Source organism: Argentina anserina, chromosome 4, assembly GCF_933775445.1.
Source record: "Argentina anserina chromosome 4, drPotAnse1.1, whole genome shotgun sequence".
NCBI lineage: Eukaryota > Viridiplantae > Streptophyta > Magnoliopsida > Rosales > Rosaceae > Argentina > Argentina anserina.
In genome coordinates this window covers 7,017,396-7,039,103 of record NC_065875.1, presented here as the reverse complement: position 1 = coordinate 7,039,103, position 21,708 = coordinate 7,017,396, and the positions used below count along the sequence as shown (strand labels likewise).

Genomic DNA, 21,708 nt, shown 5'->3' with positions numbered 1-21,708 from the left:
TGAGTTTCTGAAACAGTAGGTGTTTCTCGCGTGCTTCATGACGAAGGGTTGTAGTGGTTCGATGTGAAGTTGCGCGTCGATTGGCAACGGGGAATGTAAAGCGTTTCGAATTTTTTTTAAAGATAATCTTTTGGGTTTTCTTCTAGCCCTTTTCAATTTCGCTGGGTCTTCAATTTCAAGGCCTGGGGGTAATGTATGGGTCTAAAATAATACTTCAGTATTATCTATATTCTTTAGGCTCGTGGACCGATTATTTGGGGAAAATCTATCAAAGAGCAAGATTACATTCCTTATTGGAATAGATTTCGGGGATTGATGCTGTATAGAATCTGAGTTGAATAAGGAAAGTGAATCCAAATCAACTAAGAGGTTCTCAAGACTTGATCCGCAAGAAAGAACAATCTGTGTTCCCTATATAAAGGGGTCGAATGTGCAAAATAACACACACACAACGTCAAACAAACTATCGTGCAACCGCATAGTCAAGTCTCCTCACAGAGCAAAAGTCTGATTCACTTCGGCAAACCAAGTCTCCTCACGGAGTAAAAGTCCGATTAGCTTCGGCAACCAAGTCTCCCATCGGAGCGGAGCTACCCAGATGTACGCCTCGCGCTGCATGTAGCAACAAGTCCTATTAACTTCGGGAACTAGAGTCAAGTCCATCGAGTCGCTAGCCTAGCTTCTAGCAAACACAAAAGTCTGCACTAGTCAGTAATTCCCTACAACAGGAGAGTCCTGCTATCAACGACACATTATAAGCTATGCTTTTCCCCAAGCGGTCTAAAGTAAGATCGGCCATCTACTTGAGGTGGAGTGAAAGGTACCTAGCAACTCCGGTTGTGTATAGGTCATTCGAACTTCAGCGGTTTATCAGCAACTGTGGAACAATCATTCGAGAAGAAGACAGTACGTGAGCGCAATCATCATCAACAAACAAGAGTTGTATCTAACTCAAAGGTACTGGCACGCCAAGTAACAACAGAGAACGAAGGTTAGAACCATCTAGGGTTCAAAACCAGGACTTGTTGATTGTTCCCTGAGGATATATTTTTCCCAGCTCGAACACCCGGGATGTAGTATTCTTATTCTAACTATTAAAGCGAACAAAATGATCCACGTACGTACGTTCTTTCGTATCATCACCAACGAAGTATATATAGGCAACTAAACTTGATGGAACGTACTGCATGCACGGAACCAATCCACAACTAAAATTATGAGGGAATGCATGATCGATCTATGTATAATAGAATAACTTCACGTTGAAAAAGATTACCTAATCTCCCATCGGGACAAGATATCACATTGCAGTATCTCAAACTTTTTCCTTCTCTGAAGCTAGCTACCTGTTTCTTTACTGTTTCTATCAAATTCTTCGTGCATGTGTTAATTTCTTTGTGCCAAGGAAACTGTTAAGTTAAGTACATGAAAACCAAAAGACAAAAAGAAAAAAAATCTCCTGGTGAAGAGGGAATTAGGTAGTAAACAAGAAAGTTTCAGTGATGAGATATTCAACCTGGAAACAGTCCTTAATTTATATATTCATACAAGGAAATTCAACATTGCCCTAATTTACATGATCATTGGGAACAAGGGTTATTACATGATGTGCAAGATTCCAAGGAAGATTTATAGATAGCTGCAAAGTCCTATAAATATTTCACATTAAACCATCAAATGAGACGCCGTATACAAGTTTCTCGTTTATGAGTCTATGACTATTATGTCGTAACTTCCTTGACTTTCTTGCCAATCTTTCTGCAAAATGCCAAATTTCCAGCATATGCTTAGCCACCTATGTGCTCCTTCTCCCTCCCCTCCTTGAGTTTACCTTGGCTGGAAGTATTCGAATTCTCTTAGCAACGCGGACAAAATCCCTGTAACACGCACAAACGCAGAAGAAAATAAGATAAAAAACAAATACAGATCGATGATTTTCACTAGTAAGAGAACCTTAACCTAAAAGAATGTTCTCAACTCACTTCCAATTCAGGTCTCCGGCAAGAAGGAGATCGTTTTCCATGTCTTCATAAGCAATAACATGACCCGGAATGGCATTAGAAAGATTAAGATCCTTACTATCAATCTCGGCTGCAGTAGCTCCAACATCACCACCATCCACAAACATTTGCTGGAGGGCTTTTGCTAGACTTTGGTAGCTCGTATGGTTTTGGAGACTGATGCGCTGGCAGATGGAGCGGCCTTCGAGCACCACAGTCACCGGGGGGACCAACATGGAAACAAGATCATCCTCGCCAAGAAGACCTGGGAAGACGTTGAGAGCACAATTAGGGTTTCTGATGATATCAGTAGAAGGTGGAGTGGTTGCACTTGATCTCTTGATCTCTTGCCACCTCCTTTTCAACGAGTCTTGTCTCTGTGATTGGAAAAAATTCATGGTTTCTTCGATCTCCTTACAGTTTTGCTGTTTTTCTCCCTTTTTCTAGCTATATATACTAGGGAACTGGAGGAAACTGATAGAGAAAGGTTTGGTACTCGGTGTGTGACTGTGAGAAGAAGGATCGAGAAATGGGGGAGTTGTAGAGTAGAGCTGAAACTTGATGGAGCGCGCTGTTGCGTCTTGGTAAAGTACATAAATAGGGGGGGGGGGGGGGGGGGGGGGGGGGGAAGAGTACAACGAAATACTTGGTGCTCTTGGTGTGTCTGAAATAGACCTTTATACTTGGTGCTGTTTTCTTTGTCTTAGCCAGTTAATGGGATTTGAGTTGTGGACTCATAGATCAAATCCTTTTTTATTAAGATCAAATATCATTACCATTTTCAAAGTAATTAGAAAACAAGTGCAAACTAAGGACAGATGCAGCGATTGATATATATCCTCTACGTACATGATATATCAAATCCATTGATAATAGGATTTAGAAAGAAATAAGAAAGTTTATGTATGCATGTATACGTGTGTCTTCATTAAAAATTTCACTGTATATCCTCTACGTACATTTGATGAATATGAATCGAAGGTGAAATATAGCAGACAAAACTAATGTTTTTTCTTCTAAATCATGTTAACAACTTATTTAAAATGTAAACAAGAAATTAAACCTTCAAGATAAAAATTTCTTATGTTCAAAACCTTCAAATGGGAGCCCCAAATGAAAAGGCTAAGATTAGATATTATATGGGGGTTCTTTAGCATTATTGCGTGCAATTATGAGTCCGCAACTTACTCGCCTCGTTTATGTTCCATGATTCTAAAATACAATTTAGCGTGTACTTACCCATGAGCTATACATCGATCTCCTAAAGGTGCAAGCAATTGTATAGCACAGAAAGTTGGAATCCTATACGTGTAAAATGACCAAATAAGAGAGTACTAGTCGAGTAGTGGTAATAAATAATTGAACACAACACACTACGATACGTAGGGGATGAGAAAGAGTGAGGATGTTTGCTTGTGAGTGCAAAAGAGGGTGTGGTTGTGTCTCCTATTCTTGTACTTTTCTAAATTTTCTTTTATTTTTGGGGTTTTATTTTTCACTGTATATGTAGGGCAGATTGTGTCATATATACTTCATTATTCCAAAGAGTAATAACAATATTTGATTTTGCATGGGGATGGTGATAGGATGCTTGGAGGAGAAGCAAGGTGAAGCTGTAAAAATAGATGCAAACAAATAAAGAAAGACATCTTGTAAATTGAAATGCATGGGCTGTGGAGATGACCGCGCGCGCGCTGCGGTCGGCGAACGCATCGCTGGTTTGGTCGGAAGCTCTCATTCTGGTTCTCTCTATCATTTGAAAATGTTTAACCCCCGGGCATCTTCATTAGTTTGGTCCATAAATGCACACATTTAATTAGGGATAGCTACAATAATGCTAATTTGGAGAACTATTTAGGTCTAGAAAGCAGGCCACGGTACTTCGGAGACCACGCAATTAAACATCAACTCAACATCTACAGTGATAGTTTGGCTAGCTAACCAACATTTTTTTTTTCTTTTGAGAGAAATATAGGCTAGCTAACCAACATACTCATACCTCTCGGTGGAATTATTTTCTAAGAAAATGTAGTTTAAATGACAAGGACATATCAACTATTAAAGCCGTCTGCCAATCGTATGTCACTCTTCCATTATCTAGGTAGGAATTCAATCGACAAGCTCCAGATCGACGAGTCCTGCAGAATCGTATACTTAGCTTCAAAGCTGTTTATTGAAACTTCATACACAGTTTACAAGCCTTAGTTCACTAATTTTAGACAGATATAATGACATATCAAGGAGATCATGGATGATAAACATATATATAAACAATGCAAATGAAAAGACAGTACTCTATGAATTTAGCAGTCATAGCATTAGCAGGCTTTGCGAAAGTAAGATCCCTATTTCCTTGATCAATTGGAAACAGTTCCCTTGATTATTTTCCAGCAAAATAGTTCCCGTAGTCATTTTGCAAACGCTGTCCGAAATAGGGTTGTTTATGGTACGGAGATGTATACCATACAAACATTTATAACTGATTGAACAAAATTACAATACTGACAACATTTCGTTGCTAGATACTAGACGATAGAGATAAGAAAATTCGACCGAAAAGTGGTTCAAAATGGAATTCCGCACCAAAACCATTGGTGCAGACCTCCTTATTTGAGAAAAACACACACACACATATATATATATATATATATATATATCTTCATAGTAAGGATTTCAATTATCTTCAGCTCTAACCAGGGACTTTCATCAGATTCTTAACCCTAGCTTTAGCGAGTCCTACCTTTTAAAAACTCCATTCATGTCCAAAAAAAAACGTGCAGTGCTCTTCAGGCACATCCCTGCAGGCAGCCATTTTAGTCTTCCACACCATTGCATCAGGTTCAAATAATGTAGATATACGGCACAAGCATAATGCATGGAGCTCCATTCGCGGTGCGCGCAATTGAGTGTCACGTTTCACATACCTCGAAAACTAGCATTTAATTAATTGCAGCACGCCAGAAAAACACTCTGGCGACGGAAGGAAGTTGTCGACTAAAGCAAATTCTGGTTGCTACAAACCTCGGGCGACATATATCTCATCACTTCAATGAGGTCGCGTCGTTACCTGTTAACACCACCCCTAAATGGGGTGATCTCCGGCTGAATCTCCTCCAACTCTGGTGGCCAGAGACCTAGAAGACCCAGCAGGCAGGCAAGCACACCTGGTAGCGCCTCTGCTTGCTTGGATATCGCCATTGACGCCACCCATGGTGACTCGCATTTAGGGATAGAGGCAATTTACTAACGCGCATTCCCACATCGAGGGAAGAGTCAAACACATTCCCAATGCACTTATAAATAGGCTGCCTAAACCACCTAAAAGGGGTAACGTATTCCTAAGTCTTTAACTCTCGAACTTACTCCTAAGTCCTAATTGAGCTTCACATAGTAGGCCGGCGCACTGCTGGCCTTTGACTTTGACTTGTGTTGTATGCAGGTCTGACTGAGCTGACACATCGGAATATAAGGCTATGTGAAACTCGATCCCCCAGATTTAGCTCCCGTAACATTTGACAACTTATTTGGTCCAATTTACCAATTGACAAAGCACCTTATCAACCAATATCAATTATACTACTTGCAACAAGCCCTACTATGTGCTTCCTAGTTTATACAAAATTTGGCTCAAACAAACTTTATTTAAACTCCATGCTATGTACAGAGAGTCTTCGTTAACGAGACTTTTCATGCTTTACGCAATGGTGATTCCGAATGAACAAGAGAACCCATTCTCACCTCGCCAGTCCCCTCCTTGGGAGGCGGACACAGCACTTTCCCTAAAATTGTTCCCCGATCTGCAGCATGGAGCCGGGGGCTGTTCCCCGACTCACAGACCATGGCCGGGGGGTCGTCCCAAGTACCCTTCACGGACCCCCTGGCCGCCCTAGAATTGGCACTCCAAGACTACAACAGGCTCCATGCTGATATGGAGTTGGAGCGCCAGGCCACGCGTGCCACCCATGCACGCTCAGCTGCGCTAGAGAAAGAACAATAGATCCTTCGGATCGGTCTTTAAGGTCACATAAATGCCGACAAAGCCCTGGAAGCGGCGCTACAATGATTCCATACCCTGGATACGCGAGAGCTGATCGCAACAGAAACTCCTGCAGCCCCATAACATCTGGGGACACAGCCCAAAACGGTGCAGGTCACTGAGCCTCTCATCAATGCTCTATTGGAGGGCCACCCCCCATGCTGCAATATGTAGACTTCGAAACGGAGAATCGAGGTATGGACCAGAACGGCCCGGAGGTCCAGATGGGCCCGCCCACGCAAGAACTTCAAGCTAAGCTCCTACTGCGCATGAGTGATACTCTAGAGTGGCTAACCTCAAGGGTTGATGGGATTGAGGGAAAAGGCACGCCTCGCACGTTACACAGGGGATATGGCGGCTAAGCCGGCCCATTTACCCAGCTTGTGCAAACAGAGAGACACCCCTCGGGGGATAAACTGCTCAAGGTTACCAAGTACAACTAGCGTTCTAACCAGTACACTCATTTGGAAAACTTCCAGTCCATCTTGGCCAGCACCGCCCAACGCCTTCGACAATACTTCTAGGCCCATACTATCAAAGTGCTGACTAACCAATTGCTACTTCAGAAGTCGGAGACATCCGGGCGATTAGTAAAGTGGACGGTTAAACTTAGGGAATTTGACATTCAATTCAGGCCCCAGACAGCGCTGAAAGGGCAGGCCGCGGCCGATTTCGTTACCGAGTTTATCCCTGTCGAAAAGGCCATGTATACCAACACAGCGGCAGCCACACCAGCGTCGATATGGGAACTCTATGTCGATAGCTCATTCCAGAAAAACTGCAGTGGCGCAGGTGTAATCATCATTGACCCGGAGGGGAATGAATACCCCTATGCTCTCTGGTTCTGGTTTGAAGCCTCCAACAATACAGCCAAGTATGAGGCCCTGATCGTTGGAATCCAGTTGTCGAGAATTGGAGGCCACCAACGTCCAGATTTATAGCAACTCCCAATTGGTGGTCAATCGGGTTGATGGAAGCTATCAATCCAACATGCCTCGACTTACCTTATACCAGAATTTGGCTGGATCACTGCTCCAGAAGTTCGACCACTTTGAAATCAAACAGATCGCCCGAGCAAAGAATGCTAAAGCAGATGCGCTACCTTGACTAGCTACCTCTGACCCAGAGGTGGTGATGCCTGACGTCCATGTGGAAATTCTGAAACAACCGAGCATCTCCCAACCATTTTCAGAGATTTTCGTCATCGGGCAGGCTTCCCCATCATCGTGGATGGACCCCATTATCGCCTTCTTGAAGACCGGACAATTGTCGGCCGATTAAACCGAAGCGGAACGTCTGCGACATACGGCCGCCCTTTACATGGTCCGACACGGTAAACTTTATTGTCGTGGTCAATTTTTCCCACAACTCAAATGTTTTGTCCCTGAGCAAGGCCAACAGGTTTTAAACGAGTTACATGGTGGGGTGTGGGGCAACCATGCAGTAGCGCGAAACCTAGCTTTTAAAGCTCGCAAGACCGGATATTACTGGCCCACGAGGGACACCGACGCCAATGCCATAGTTGGGGCATGTGTACAATGTCACCATTATGCCAACTACATCAGTCGCCCATCAGTCATACTCTCTGTTATCATCTCCCCAGTCCCTTTCGTACAGTGGGGACTTGACTTGATTAGGGAACTGCCGGTCGCCCCAGTGGAATTCAGGTACGTCATTGTGGTAGTAAACTACCACACTAAGTGGATAGAGGAAGAACAAATGGCAAAAATCACAACAGACTGGCTGATAAACTTCTTATGTGGCTGTGTCTATTGCCGATTCGGTATCCCGGAGGTTTTTGTCCCGGACAATGGCACCTAGTTTGAAATCGATAAGTCCAGGGCGTTTGCCCATAAGAATGCACAACCATCTTGTATGCTTCCCCAGCATACCCCCAGACTAATGGCCAGGTCAAAGCCATCAACAAGCTCATCAAGCGGAATCTAAAAAAGCGCCTTAGCGAGGCCACCGGACTTTGGGTTCACAAACTCTTAGAACTATTCTGGGCACTCCGAACTACCCCGACAACTACCAAAGGCCAGTCTCCTTTTCTTTTGGCTTTGGGCACTAAGGTCGTGCTCCTAGAAGAGATGAGGTTCCCTTCGAGCAAGTCGAGGGCTACGACACGTATACGAACGCTACTGGCCTCTAGCTCAATATGCACTTGCTTCAAGAACACCGGGATAACGCTAACCTGTAGAATATCAATGGTAAGCAACGCATCGCTCGACACTACAACAAGAATGTCAATCCCTGCCCCTGACGGTCGGTGATTGGTTGGTGAAAGAGGTAAGGCCCAGGCGTACCAGTTTAAACCCTAAGTGGGAAGGTCCTATGAAAATAATTGAAGCGGCCGGACTGGCAACGTTCTACCTCCAAGACACATCCGAGCGCAAGTTAACACACCCGTGGAATGCTCAACATCTCCGCTACTTCCCCATACAGCTCTCGGATTTACGGCTGCCCGGTAGTTATCTCCGTTACAGTAGTTGGTCTCTAATTTTACATCTCCATTCTGTTTATCTCCGGATTCTCTTTGTACTATTTGTCCTACAGACTTAGTCCATAAACTAAGACTTTCATGATATATGCATTGATTATCTCCATAATGTTTTCCACTTTGGTTCAATTATCAATTTATTACACAGTTACTTGCCAAATGAACTAACCGAACGGCTGACTGCCAAAGGGTAAATCGCCCCTGTAATTTTTATTCATACAATAATAATTACAACTTTACATGAAAGCCAAAATTTTCCTATGCTAACCCAGGCCGCACTGGCCGGGGACATTCCTAGAATACAATAAATGGGAAACAACGTTGTCAGGCCCTGATACCATTATCTTGGGAGACGTCTTGACTCCTTTTCCTCTGCTATGTGTTGTTGTTGTCTACGAGAACGCGCGATCTCTGGGCAAATTGGCCTTACGACCCCACTTTGACCAGCTAGATCTTGGCATCCAGTAGGCTGCACTCTACCCTCGAGACAGCTCGGTCGAGATATCGACGGTCGCGGCCATCCGGAGGGTTCCAAGAAAGTTTAGCATGAGGATAGGTTTGTATGCCTACCTCATGCATGAAGATGGGTTTTTACGCCTAACCCGTTTATGGAAACATAACAGGATCTGGAGGAAAGATTTTGGGACATCTGAGGGGTTTAAAAACCCAGAGAGAGAACAACACATTCGAAACCATGGCTATTTGTTGTGTTTTCATCCTTAAGGTGCTCTCCTTTTTATAGGAGAGGATGCCATGATCCAACGAACAAGATCCCTCGCGGAAACATAGGGATTAAGGTTGGCAGTTATGCCTAATTATGGTAATCAGATCAACCAGATGGACACGTGGAATGGATTTGTGAGTAACAGTTTTCCTAAGGTTTGAATGTAATTGTTATTTATTAGGTAGTTGAACATTTAAACCGTCTGACTAGGGACGAACACCGAGATTTCATTTTGGGCCTGGGCTCGGGAGAAACATGGCCAAGCGTTGAGCCTAGTGGGCTAGTAAAGAAAAATATGAACTCCATTTACAGTTAACAAACACACAAGTGTTCGAATCTCCATATTCATTAAATAGCTCGGTCGAACCGACCGGGGGTACATTTCTCAAAAAACAAAAAAGAAGTGAAAAAAGATATAACAGGCAGAATAAGTCAAAGGTTACCCTATAGACTGGAGTCACCCCCCTCCGGGTATCTTCACCTCTTCCCTCGACCACGACCACGACCATATGGCATTTTGGGTGTCGAGGACGCCGTTGGGGGCTTTCCACGTGTTGGGGCTCTGGAGTCTGACTCGGAGGACTCCGGTTGGGCGCGCTACGGAGGCGTCTGCAACTTGGAAGACATTTGCCAATGTCCTCGGCCGGTTCCCAGACTTCGCGATTATAGGGAGGGCGCCGGGGCATTTTGGGATACGGACATCTGAAGATTAGGCACGGATCCAGCGGGCAGAATTTTGAGTTGTGCGTGCTACATGGGCACGGGAGCTTATATCTGAACGTCTTCTGCACCTCTTCGAGGATGACGTAGCCACGCTCCACGCCAAACCCAAAGAGGTCTTGACGCCCGTCTTTGAACCCCTCTCGCCGGCCGTTCCGACAACCCTCCAGGTAGGCCTTTTTCGATCGTTGCAACGCCACCACCTTCTCCTTCTTCAGGTCCTGCATGTTATCTTATTCGCAGCCTACTGCCGCAGGGAGTAGTCCACCATTTTCGCCCCCAGCTTCCGCGTAAGCTTCTCAGCCCACTCTACGTCCAGGTTGTCCTTCCACTCTTTCTTTCGGGCCTCTAGGGTCGCAGCCACCTAGGTCCACTTCTTCTTCTTCTTCTCCTTCAGCGTCGCAAGCTCCTTCTCTCTTTCTGCCAGTTGCACCTCCACAAGCGACTCTTTGCTCTTCTGGAGCTCGCCTCGCAACTCCTAACCGCCTCATTGGCCTCATCCACTCGAGCGCCATCGACCACCTACCGATCCTCCAACTCCTTCACCCTCACCAGGAGCGATTCATTTGCCGTGGTGTACTCCTGGATGACCCACTTACCCTCGGCAGCCTTCGCTTGGAATTGGGCCTTCAAGAAGTTCCGTGCGTCATACAATTCGGCTGTAACCTACAAAAACTATTGGTTAAGCTTTTCCTCCACCACAACATCAGGTTCATAAACGGAACGCATACCTACCCGGGTGAGTCTCTTCTCCACATCGTGGAAGTTCAGTCGGGTGTCTTCACTGTTCCAGATCGTTGGCCCTTGACACCTATGCCTCATATGCCCCGCCATCCTCTTCAAGTGGGGTGCTAAGTCTCCGACCTCGGCAAGCTACGCCAAGACCCCGGCCCTCGTTTCCCTTCTAGCGGAGCTCGCCCTCTTCGTTCTTCGATCCTAGTCTCCATCACTCCAGCTCCTCTTTTTCTGATAGCTCCCTTTGGCCGCCCACTCCACCGCCTCCGGCCTAACTCCCACATCCGTCGTCGGGGTTGCGTGGCCGACACCTCGACTTGCAGCTCCAGGTCGCAGTGCATTTGAGTCACTTCTCTGGCCCTACTTGACACCTCCTTCGGCATGCTTTGCTCTAACACTAGCCCGCTGCCGGGCTCCTCCACCTCTTACCGATTCTCCTCCCGACCTTCCTCCGAATTGATCACCGCCACCACCTCCTCCGGACGGTCCGTCGCTTCTCCCCCTCTGGCCTATTCAGTCGCTTCGCATCCCACTCTACACCCCAATACGCTGCCACCTCAGCCAGCAACATCTTGTATTGCTTCAGCGTCAACGACATGGGGTAGAGGTCAGCCTCCAATTTCTTCGGCACCGCGGAAAAACCCTCCCCCACCTCCACGTCTACGTCCTTCATACCCCACTATAGGAAACGTCCTCGATCCCCTAGACCACCTCCTCGTCCATTAGCCTGTCGTACGGCCCGGGCTCCTTCCTCTCAAGCAGCTTGATCTCCACCATTGCAACATTTCACCATTGTTAGATCTGAGACAAACAAATAATAAATCAGACAAGCTTGTTCACCCCTCTTACCGATTGATTTGACGATGTTGTAGGACGGGTCTACGCCCATATGGCACCACCGATACACGGACTGGTCGGCCTGCTCTTCGAAGGCAAGTATGCACCTCATCAGTCGCTTCTCCATCATCGGAGACAACTCGGTGCGTATCGACACTGAAAAAGCAACGCTTCGCCGCCACTTATACCGTCAAACACTAGCACAAAAGGGGTCAACAGGAGGAACATCTTACTTATCGGCTGGAAGGCCCTCGACACCTGGAAGATCGAGGCCTCCTTCCACCATGGTCTTCCACAACAAACGCCAGCTCCTTCCAGTTGGCGGGGGTGGAGCTCGGTGGCTCAACCACCAAAGGAGCGTACTTCTTCCCCCGGGGCGCCATCCTAATGCAGCCCCCGCTCCCCCATTTCGGGGAGTACTGCAGCGACTAAGAGGCCAAGAACTCCCGCCAGCACAACTTCCCTTACCTAATCTCCCAGAAAACCTCGATGCTCCCTAGCAGTAGCAGCCACATGTTGGGCGTCACCTGCCCAGAAGCAAGGTTTAGGTAGGACATCAGGTACTGCACGCCAAACGTCATCGGGTGAGTGAGCCCGTATGACAATGCATGCTTTGTTATGCAGCACACCCCCTCCGGTGGCATGTGAAGCAGCTCGGCTTTGGCCAACGACCTCAGGTTGATTTCCACCGGGATGTCGTAAAGCTTCCGGATGTTTTTCAACTCCTCCGCCGTCACGCCGTGACTGTGAAGATCCACCGTCTTATCCCCCAGCCACCATCTGTGGTCATCACCGCTGGTTCCCGCCTCTTCGTTTCGTCTCTCCGCCATTTCAATACCCTGCAACAAAAGACCGAGCGGGTTACTAGACGACCATGTGTCGCTCATATGGGACACGCCCCCCAATTCGCACTCCCCCCACCTCACAGCTCGTTTCGGCGTGTTGGTAGCCGACAAAAATGAGTGTGAGTCCTCAGATCAGCAACTCCCAGCAACAATTCCATCCATCTATATATAGCCGCTAGGGATGATTCGGGCCATCGACCAAAAATGCCCCCAGTCGTCGGATCATCGCCATGTGCCCCACTACCATAAAACCACCTCGGTTACCCATCCCACGTGCCCTACGTGCGTGCATTAACCCATAACACTCGATCCCTCACCTTCCCCCATACGTCATCACTACCGCTGACGTCATCGTTGCTCCACTTCCTCAAGGGACCCAAGCTTGTTCCCTGCATTAATTGTCCTGGCCCCCGGGACGAGTTGGCCACTCGCACCGGTTGACCTCGACCGTTGCAGCAGGGGGCAGTCCTTGAATGTTGGCTTTGGGGACTCCCCATATCACTCTAGATTAAGACAAATATCAGAAACGGGCCAATCTCCAGATCCATGGATGCTCCGAGCGTGTTAGTTAACCCACAAGTCTAACGCCAAGATCCTAGGTCACTCTAGGTCCAGGGACGCTCCGATATTAGTTAACCTACGTGCCTAATTACATTTGTTAGTTAACCTTTGCCACTCTCCAAGCCCTAGGCCACACTCCAGGTCAACGACGCTCGCGCACTTGGTTAACCCATGCGTCCAAGACGGAGGTCCTTAACCAGATCCATTTGTGCTCCATACAGTTGGCACCTGACCTGGCATACCTAGGTCATTCCAGGTCCATGGACGACCCGAGCGAGCTACTTAACCCATGTGCCTAGCCCCGGGGTCCTAAACCACTCTCCATGGCCACAAATAGACCGGCCCAGGACCCGAGTAATTTGAACTCGGATATTTACACTGGAAATAAAGATATGAAACTCCCCACCCAAGTAATCTCCTCGATTGGGGACTTGTTAACACCACCCCCTGAATGGGGTAATATGTGGCTTAATCTCCTCCTGCTCCAGTTGCGGGACTGGTGTCCGGACACCTGGAAGACCCAGCATGCACGCAAGCTGGCCTGGTAGTCCCTCTACTTACTCGGATATCGCCATTGATGCCAACCATGGTTGCTCGCCTTCAGGGATAGACGTAATGTACTAGCGCGCATTCCCACATTGAGGGAAGAGCCAGGCACATTCCACAATGCACCTATAAATGGGCTGCCTAAACCCTTAAAAGGGGTAACGTATTCCTAAGTCCTTAACTCACGAACTTACTCCGTACCGGATACTAATTTAAGCTTCGGATGGTCAAAGGCTGGCGCACCGCTTGCCTTTGGCTTGTGTTGTGTGCAGATCTCACTGAGCTGACACACCAAAATACAAGGCTACGTGAAGTTCAATCTCCCGAATTTAGCTCCCGTAACCCCGTCCCCCAAACTTTCGGGCGACCATTGTTCATCCAGGGGACGACTTTAGTTTGGTCACTTCGACCTTACGTGACGAAATGTTGAGCTCAAGCAACCAACTTTGCTGGTCTCATAAAACTGAAGCTACGGACTTCTATTAATATTATTCGTCACCTTAATTTCTAGCGACGAATCAGTCATCACCTTGAGACATTGCTTTTGATGTTTCATCTTATACTGAAGCGACGAGGTTGCTTCTTTCTGTCGCTTTTGTTGGTTTAAACTGGTAAAAAAAATTAGCGTCTAAATCGTGCCTTTTCACTTGCCAAACCTACTAAAACAATTGAAGTCCAATCCATTCCACTAAAGCACAAGACAAATGAAGTGAAATGGCATTTGAATCACTAGCAACCAATTGTACTCAGTACAGATCTCCCTTCTATATAAATTTGTTGTTTGAAACACCAAACACCTAAGTTCACAAAAAATGCTACTGCTAGTGCCACCAAAAACAACATCTATCATCATTTCCCTAATACTAGCTAGTGTACTACCTCAAGTTAGTCAAGTACTAGGGGCTTGTGCAGCTTGCAATTCTGAATCAATGCGTCCATCGCTTGAAGACGCTCCCTAATGGATTTATTTTCCTCCCAAATAAAGTAAATGTACTTTAACTTAAAAGTAATTAGATAATATTAGTTAGTAGTCAAAGGATTAGTAGTCATTTCTCCCATAATAAGGAAAGTCTTTGTCCAAAGTCACAATTGTCATTCAATGTGTTCAGTGCTACAAATGATTTTCAGTGAGTTTAGGGTTTTTGAGTGATTAGCCATAACTTCTCCATTTCTAAATATTTTTGAGTGATTCAAAAGCCTAAATGTTTCAATTTTTCATGAGTAATTTAATGCCATTGTTATCTTGGATAAACTCAGATGTTATAAAATACGAAAATATAACTCTTACCAAAACATGGTCTTTTCCATTTTATCCTTAGCTATGCACTTTAATAAATCTTAAAAGACAAAAGATTATAAGGATGTAAGATGTACTTACCTTGAAGTTTCAGGGGTGAAATGAAGGGTTTTATGTGGATTTTATGTGGATTCAAAGTTAGATTACTTTAGTAAAAAGAAAATTGTTTAAGAGAGAAAGAGTGACTAGAATTTTAGCTTGAGAAACATTAGATGGTTGAGTTTTCTATCAATTAAGGAAACTCTAGACTTACATGATTTCTGATTTTGAAGTGTGAAGAAAACTTGAGGCAGCTCACAACTATAAATAGGGTAAGAAGGAACACAAAAGTTCAATTCTCAACTACCATTCTCAATAATTAATATTGAGTGATGGTCTACCTAGTTAGTGTGGTTGTTGGCAAAGAAAAAAAAATAGTGTGATAGGGTAAAACATAAAAATAAATCATCTAGGTTCAAAACATATTGACATAAGGATTATATATATGTATATATAGATATAACAAACACATTTATGTGTTATTCTAAAAACTAAATGAATTTAGTATATTTCCTTTGATAAGGTTTTCAATATATTTGCACTATCTAATACTAATATAATGCATAAAAGATAATACTATTAGTATTTGTCTTAAACTCGATTACAAAGTATCGAGTATACGCAAGAATATGAGCTAACATATTCAAATCGTGGTCTAATACTTACAAAAATAAATTTTCTATCTTTAAAAGTATGTACTTTAGCATCATTGGTTTCTAAAGAGAAATATTAGAAGAAAAATTGAATTAATTCTAAGTTAATATAACCTTAGAGTACTAAATAGTAAATACTAATTTTCAGGGTATTACAGTCTAGCCACGTGCTCCGCCTTCATAAGTTAGCATGTAAGACACCTAGAGACATAATTAGCAATGTGTCTCTTCATGTTGTTCTACCAATAGTTCTTCCGTAGGTCTTTATACATCTTTATTCCTCCTAGGTGGATTGTGAATTTTGAACGATGTGCTTCTTGCATTATATCCTCTTTTAATGATGCAACATTTGACACACAAAGCCTCCCTCTAAAACGCATCCCTTCTTCCGTATGTGTGCTCCAGTCTTCGGGGTGCTTCTTTTTCATTCTCCGAAAGTATTCCATGAGCCCTTCATCTTCTCATTGTGCTTGAATGATTTCAGTTATTATTGAGGGTTGCACCACTAATTTTTCACAGCTTCATTTTTGGAATAAATCAAAATATCATCGATGAAGACGATAATAAACTTATCCAAAAATGAACTAAAAACTCGATTGATCAAGTTCATGAATATGGCTGGTGCATTGGTTAACCCAAAGAGCATTACACTTTATGCAATCGCAAGAGAGTAGCCAAGACTTCTAAGGGATGGATCTTCTAGCCGAACCTGCACTTGAAGACAAGGGATGGTGAAGGTATGGTGAACTCGGTTTTAGGATTTCTTGGATGGTGAGTATGTGTTTAGACAGATTTTTGGCTAGTAATTGCACAAGGTTGATGATGATTTCTGATGTAGATTTGTGCCTTTATATATAGGAGAAATAAGGCCCCAAGCGTCCCTCGCAGCCCTTGGATCAAAAGCAAATCAATGGCTGAGATAATTCTGACGAGCCCACTGAACCCCCGGATAAAGATTCGGTCATATCTCCATGTAGGAATAAGATATTGATGCGATTCCAAATCCTACAAAAAATAGACTCATAGATATTTCGATCCATATATGGCATGTCTTCAAATTCGTTCTGAGCTGTCCAAGAGAGCCCGTTGAAGTTGGACTACGAATCCTGACAGATTTTTGATTCTTGCATGGATTGGGCTTCTAAGTGCATAACTTCTTCTCCTTAATAATTTTGATTTATATGCACGAAAACATCTTCATATACACCTTGGAAATCCATCTCCAATTTGGTTTTGAAATCCAACTCTAAATAGGAAACCAAATCCAAATGGGAGACAAGCAAGGGCTACACGACAGTTCTCCTTCTTAGGCTAAGAAATGGCTAGACCGGCCTCACTTCTCCTTGTCCAACTAGGAATGGATCACGGCTCCTCTACTCCTTGTCTACATAGGATTTGTCTTTTCTGAAAATAAATCGACAAATAAGAAATAGGAAATAATGAACATGAGTATCATATCAGAAATCTAATTGGATTCTTAGTGAATATCTTGTTTATATGATCACTAGACATTGTTGAATATACATTCCTCATTCAACTCCAATTCCTTAGATATTATTTGATCAATTATTTAATCCTCAAGTCATGTAATTTGTGTTAAAGTCCAAATAAATCTTTCAATCTCCCACTGGACTGTACACATATTACAATTGAGTATTGAACAAGATAAAGTCTAAGTAAAAGCTTAAGGCATGTGTGAGCTGAATTCTAAGTATGAATCCAAAACAAACACTCAGTCATTTTTCAAATGTAAGAGCAGAACCTAAAACCAATACATAAACACCAGTAACTGTTGATTAAAGTTCACTGCACAAACTTCCATAAAACACAAGAGTTTCATATATGATCTAAAGTAGAGCTAATGATGCTTCACATATAATTTCCTGCAATGTCAAAAATACTCTGTGTCCTCCAAATGGTTTTATCAAAAACTCTAAAATCACAAGAATCAGTAGCACCAGTGGATATGAATATACTTGTTAACTGCAAAGGCAACATGTACAGAATAAAATACTGCACACAAGTATCCACGTGAATTTATAACTTGATAGAATAAAATTGAAAATGAAATTCTGTAATTTCAAAATTTAATGTAAGCGTCTGGAAAACAAAATAATGGAATTCCTCAATTTTATAAAATCAAATCAAGTCTATATCACTGAATAAAAACAAATAACTCTGCAATACAAGAATAAATACCAAACATATAGAAAACTCTCTTAACTAAATTTTGAATGCTCTGACTAGACTCCATAATCAAATTTTTCTAAAACTCCAAGATTTGAACAATGTTTCTTGAAAACTCCAACTGCTAATGAATTGGTAAAAGGATGTGCAAGTTGGTCTTCTGTGCTAATATTTAATACTGCAAGCTCATTCTTCTTAACCAACTTCCTCAAGCTATAATACTTCAGATCAATGTGTTTAGAGTTAGTTGATCTTTTACTATTTTTGTAAAAGAACACAACAGCTTCATTGTCACATTACACATTTAATTTCTTAGAGATCAAGTCATCCAGAATTCCAGTTTCAGTGAGAAATTTTTTGATCCATAAGCCTTCACAAACCCCATCATAGACTGCCACAACCTCAGCTTGCATAGTAGAAGTGGTGACAATGGTATGTTTCATGGTTTTCCATGCAACTGCTCCTCCAGCCATCATAAAAACATAACCACAAGTAGAATATTTTGAATTTCGAAAATTCCCAACAAAGTCCGAATCAGTATAGCCTACTAGATCTAAGTTTTTCACTCTCATGTAAACAAGCATGTGGTTTTTTATTTCTTTGAAGATATCTCATAACTTTCTTACATGCATTCCAATGTTGAATAGATACATTACTACAAAATCTAGATAGCATACCAACTACAAATGCTAAGTCTGGTCTTGTGCATACTTCAGCATACATAAGACTACCAATTCTAATCTAGCATAAGGTTTTGAATCCATCTCAGCCTTTTGAGTTGCAGACTCATGTATTTTATTTTTATTTTATTTATCACCTTTGGACATAGGGACTTCACCTTCAACGCCTAGAGGATTAATCGGGGATTAATCGGATTTGTATTTTGTATATATTTTTTAAAAAAATTAATAACAAATAATTATATAAATATAATTAAAATAAAAATATAACGCATGAAATTAATGTAAAATATATATATATATATATATAATGTCTATAATACTGAAAATACATATGTTCTTAATCCTTAATCCTTAATATTTAGAAATGTTCAACAATATTGATCTAATGATCTTAGCCTCTTAGGAAAAAAGAAATACAATTCAACAACAATGAACTTAGGAAAATCAATAATAAGAAACACAATTCACCAACCCTTTGGAAAATAAGAAAAACAATTCAAACAACGGGAATGCATTTTTGCAAGCATAATCCCTCAGAGCTCATCAAATTCTTCTTCTCCATATCATTCAAGTACTTATTTTGTATCCGAATCAAACTCAAAATCCACAACTAAAAAAAAAAACCTAGCCGCCCAGCCGCCTAACACCGCCGTTTAGCCCAAAATCGCAGCGGCCAGGGGTCTCTGAGCGCCTAGGCGGCGCTTTTTAGAACATTGCCTCCACTACAGGTTTCCGTTCCAAAACATTTGAGAATTTTTGTAATGTAGCTAAACTGAGATAATCCCAATAAGCCACATTTTCTGTCCCTTTTAATCTCAATACCTAAGACAATGATGCTTCCCCCAAATCTTTCATGTCAAATTTCTTTGATAGAAAGATTTCAGTGTCTTTGAGCAACTTGAGATTTTAACTAGCTAGAAGAATGTCATCTACATATAGAATGAGAAAAATAAAATTATTTCCCACTGTCTTAAGATAAATGCATTCATCTACAATGTTCTTTGTAAATCCAAAAGTAGATATAACTTCATCAAATTTTCTATAAAGTGGCCTAGAAGCTTGTTTTAAACCATAAATTGACTTTTTAAGTTTACATACCATTCTCTCCTTCGCTGAAACAACTAAATATTTTCCTCAAGCTCTCCATTTAGAAAAGATGTCTTAACATCCATCTGATGTAGCTCCAGGTCAAAATGAGCCACTAAAGCCATGATGATTCTAAAAGAATCTTTTGTTGACACAAGAGAAAATGTTTTAGTAAAATCAATGCTTCTTTTTTAGTGAATCCCTTAGCTACTAACCTAGCTTTAAACCTATCTTTATTTCCCTTAGAATCTTTATTTGCACACTTACAGCCTATAGGCTTCTGATTTTTATTTTCCTCAACTAAATCCAGACATGATTTGACTTCATGCACTCTATTTTTGCATTCATAGCCTCAAGCCATCTTTCAGAATCATCACAACTAAATCATCACAACTTCTGTAGATGCATCATCAATTTTTTGAGAATACACTATATATTCACTGCTAGTTCCAAACGTTGGAACTTTCTCTCTTGTAGATCTTCTAAGTTCTGGCACTAGTTCAGGTTCTTCTTCAAGCATTAGTGGTTCTACATTATTTTCTAGATGTTCATTGTTATCTGCAGGTTGATCAATTTCCATATTTTCTGCAAAACTATCATTTAATGGCTCAATTTGTGTTTCAGCATTTGTTTCTTCCCCCAAAATCAAGTTTCACTTAAATTTTGATTTTTTGTAGTTAAATCATTGATTTTTGGTGAAATAGTCTGATTGTTTAGGTCAAGTGAGACTCCATAACTTTCATTAATCTATGTAAGTTTAGTAGATAAATCTACATAGTCTGCATTGAATTGAGTCTCGTCTAAAAATTTAACTTGATGAGTCTCAAAAATTCTGGGAGAATGTTTATTTGAGTAGAGTTTATAACCCTTGGACTTTTCACAATAACCTATAAAATGACAACTAACAGATATGGACTCAAGTTTATCTAAATTGGGATTGTAGAGTCTAGCTTCTGCATTACAACCCCAAACATGAAAATGGTGCAGGCTTGGTTTTCTTCCATGCCACAATTCAAAAGGTGTTTTATCTACTGATTTACTCGGAGCTTTATTGCAAATATAATTTGCAGCTCTTAAGGCTTCTCCCCAAAGTTTTAATGGTAAACCATAGGTACACATCATACTTTTGACCATGCCTAAAAGAGTTCTATTATTTCTCTTTGCCACTCCATTTTGCTGGGGATTGTGAGGTGTGGTATACTAAGCTTTAATACCATGTTCTTGTAAAAACTTGGGAAATGGTCCTTTGTGCTGACCAGTCTCAGTATACTTGTCATAAAATTCTCCTCTCATATCTGATCTCACAATCTTTATCTTCATACCAAGTTGAAGTTGAACTTCAACTTTGTAATTCTTAAAAGCTTCAATAGACTGTGATTTTTCAGATAAGAACTCAATGTGACAAAAACGTGAAAAATCATCTATAAATGTAATGAAATAGATGTTTCCACAGATAGTCTTAATCTCAAATAGTTCACAAATATATGTATGAAATTCTAAAAGATTTTTAGCTCTATAGGCACCTTTTCTGTTTAAGTTAATCATTTTACCCTTACATCATTCCACACATTCATGCAAGTCAGAAAAATCAAGTTCAGGCAACATCTTTTCTTTAACTAAGGTCTTTAATCTTTCTTTGGAAATATGGCCGAGTCTTCTATGCCATAAATAAGCAGATTTTTCATTCAACATAGTTCTTTTCACACCAGAAATATTGTTATTATTAGATCCATTTGAATTAGCAGAAGTATTCTCAATTGCATAAACAGTTTGAGAATAAAGACTACATTGTATATGTAAATATCCATTCAAATGCAAAACTGAAATAACAACCAATGAATCTTTAATAAACTGAATTCCACTTTTATTATATATAAAATAATATCCATACTCAATCAATCAATCCCAAGAAACTAAATTCCTCTTTATTAAGGGTACATAAAAGTCATTGTCTAAAATAAGAAAATTTCATGAACTTAAAACTAGCTTAATGCATCCTATGGGCTTGACATAAGTCTTCATGCCATTCCCAACTCGAATGTGACTTTCATCACTCCTTAGCTTCCTTCTATTTGTTAAACCCTGCAAAGAATTAACTATGTGTAAGGGAGAGCCTGATCAAGCCAAAATGTGAATTCTATCTAGTAAATCAATCACACCACACAGAAAACAAAAACACAACAACCAATGTCAAACAAAATCACTCACTACAATATCCCAAAATAAAACTGTAAACATGTTTAACTACACTTGAATAGC

The 21,708-nt window shown here is 41.8% G+C and overlaps 1 protein-coding gene across 1 annotated transcript; it reads right to left on the bottom strand.

The window, feature by feature from the left end:
- Nucleotides 1–1,521: 1,521 nt before the first annotated feature.
- Nucleotides 1,522–2,576, bottom strand: LOC126791653 (auxin-responsive protein IAA33). The gene is made up of 2 exons (XM_050518127.1): nucleotides 1,983–2,576; nucleotides 1,522–1,877 (listed from the first exon to the last, which is right to left on the bottom strand). Exons 1-2 carry the CDS (start codon nucleotides 2,396–2,398, stop codon nucleotides 1,796–1,798), a joined length of 498 nt encoding a protein of 165 aa, XP_050374084.1. The 5' UTR covers nucleotides 2,399–2,576; the 3' UTR covers nucleotides 1,522–1,795.
- Between the last annotated feature and the right edge of the window lie 19,132 nt (nucleotides 2,577–21,708).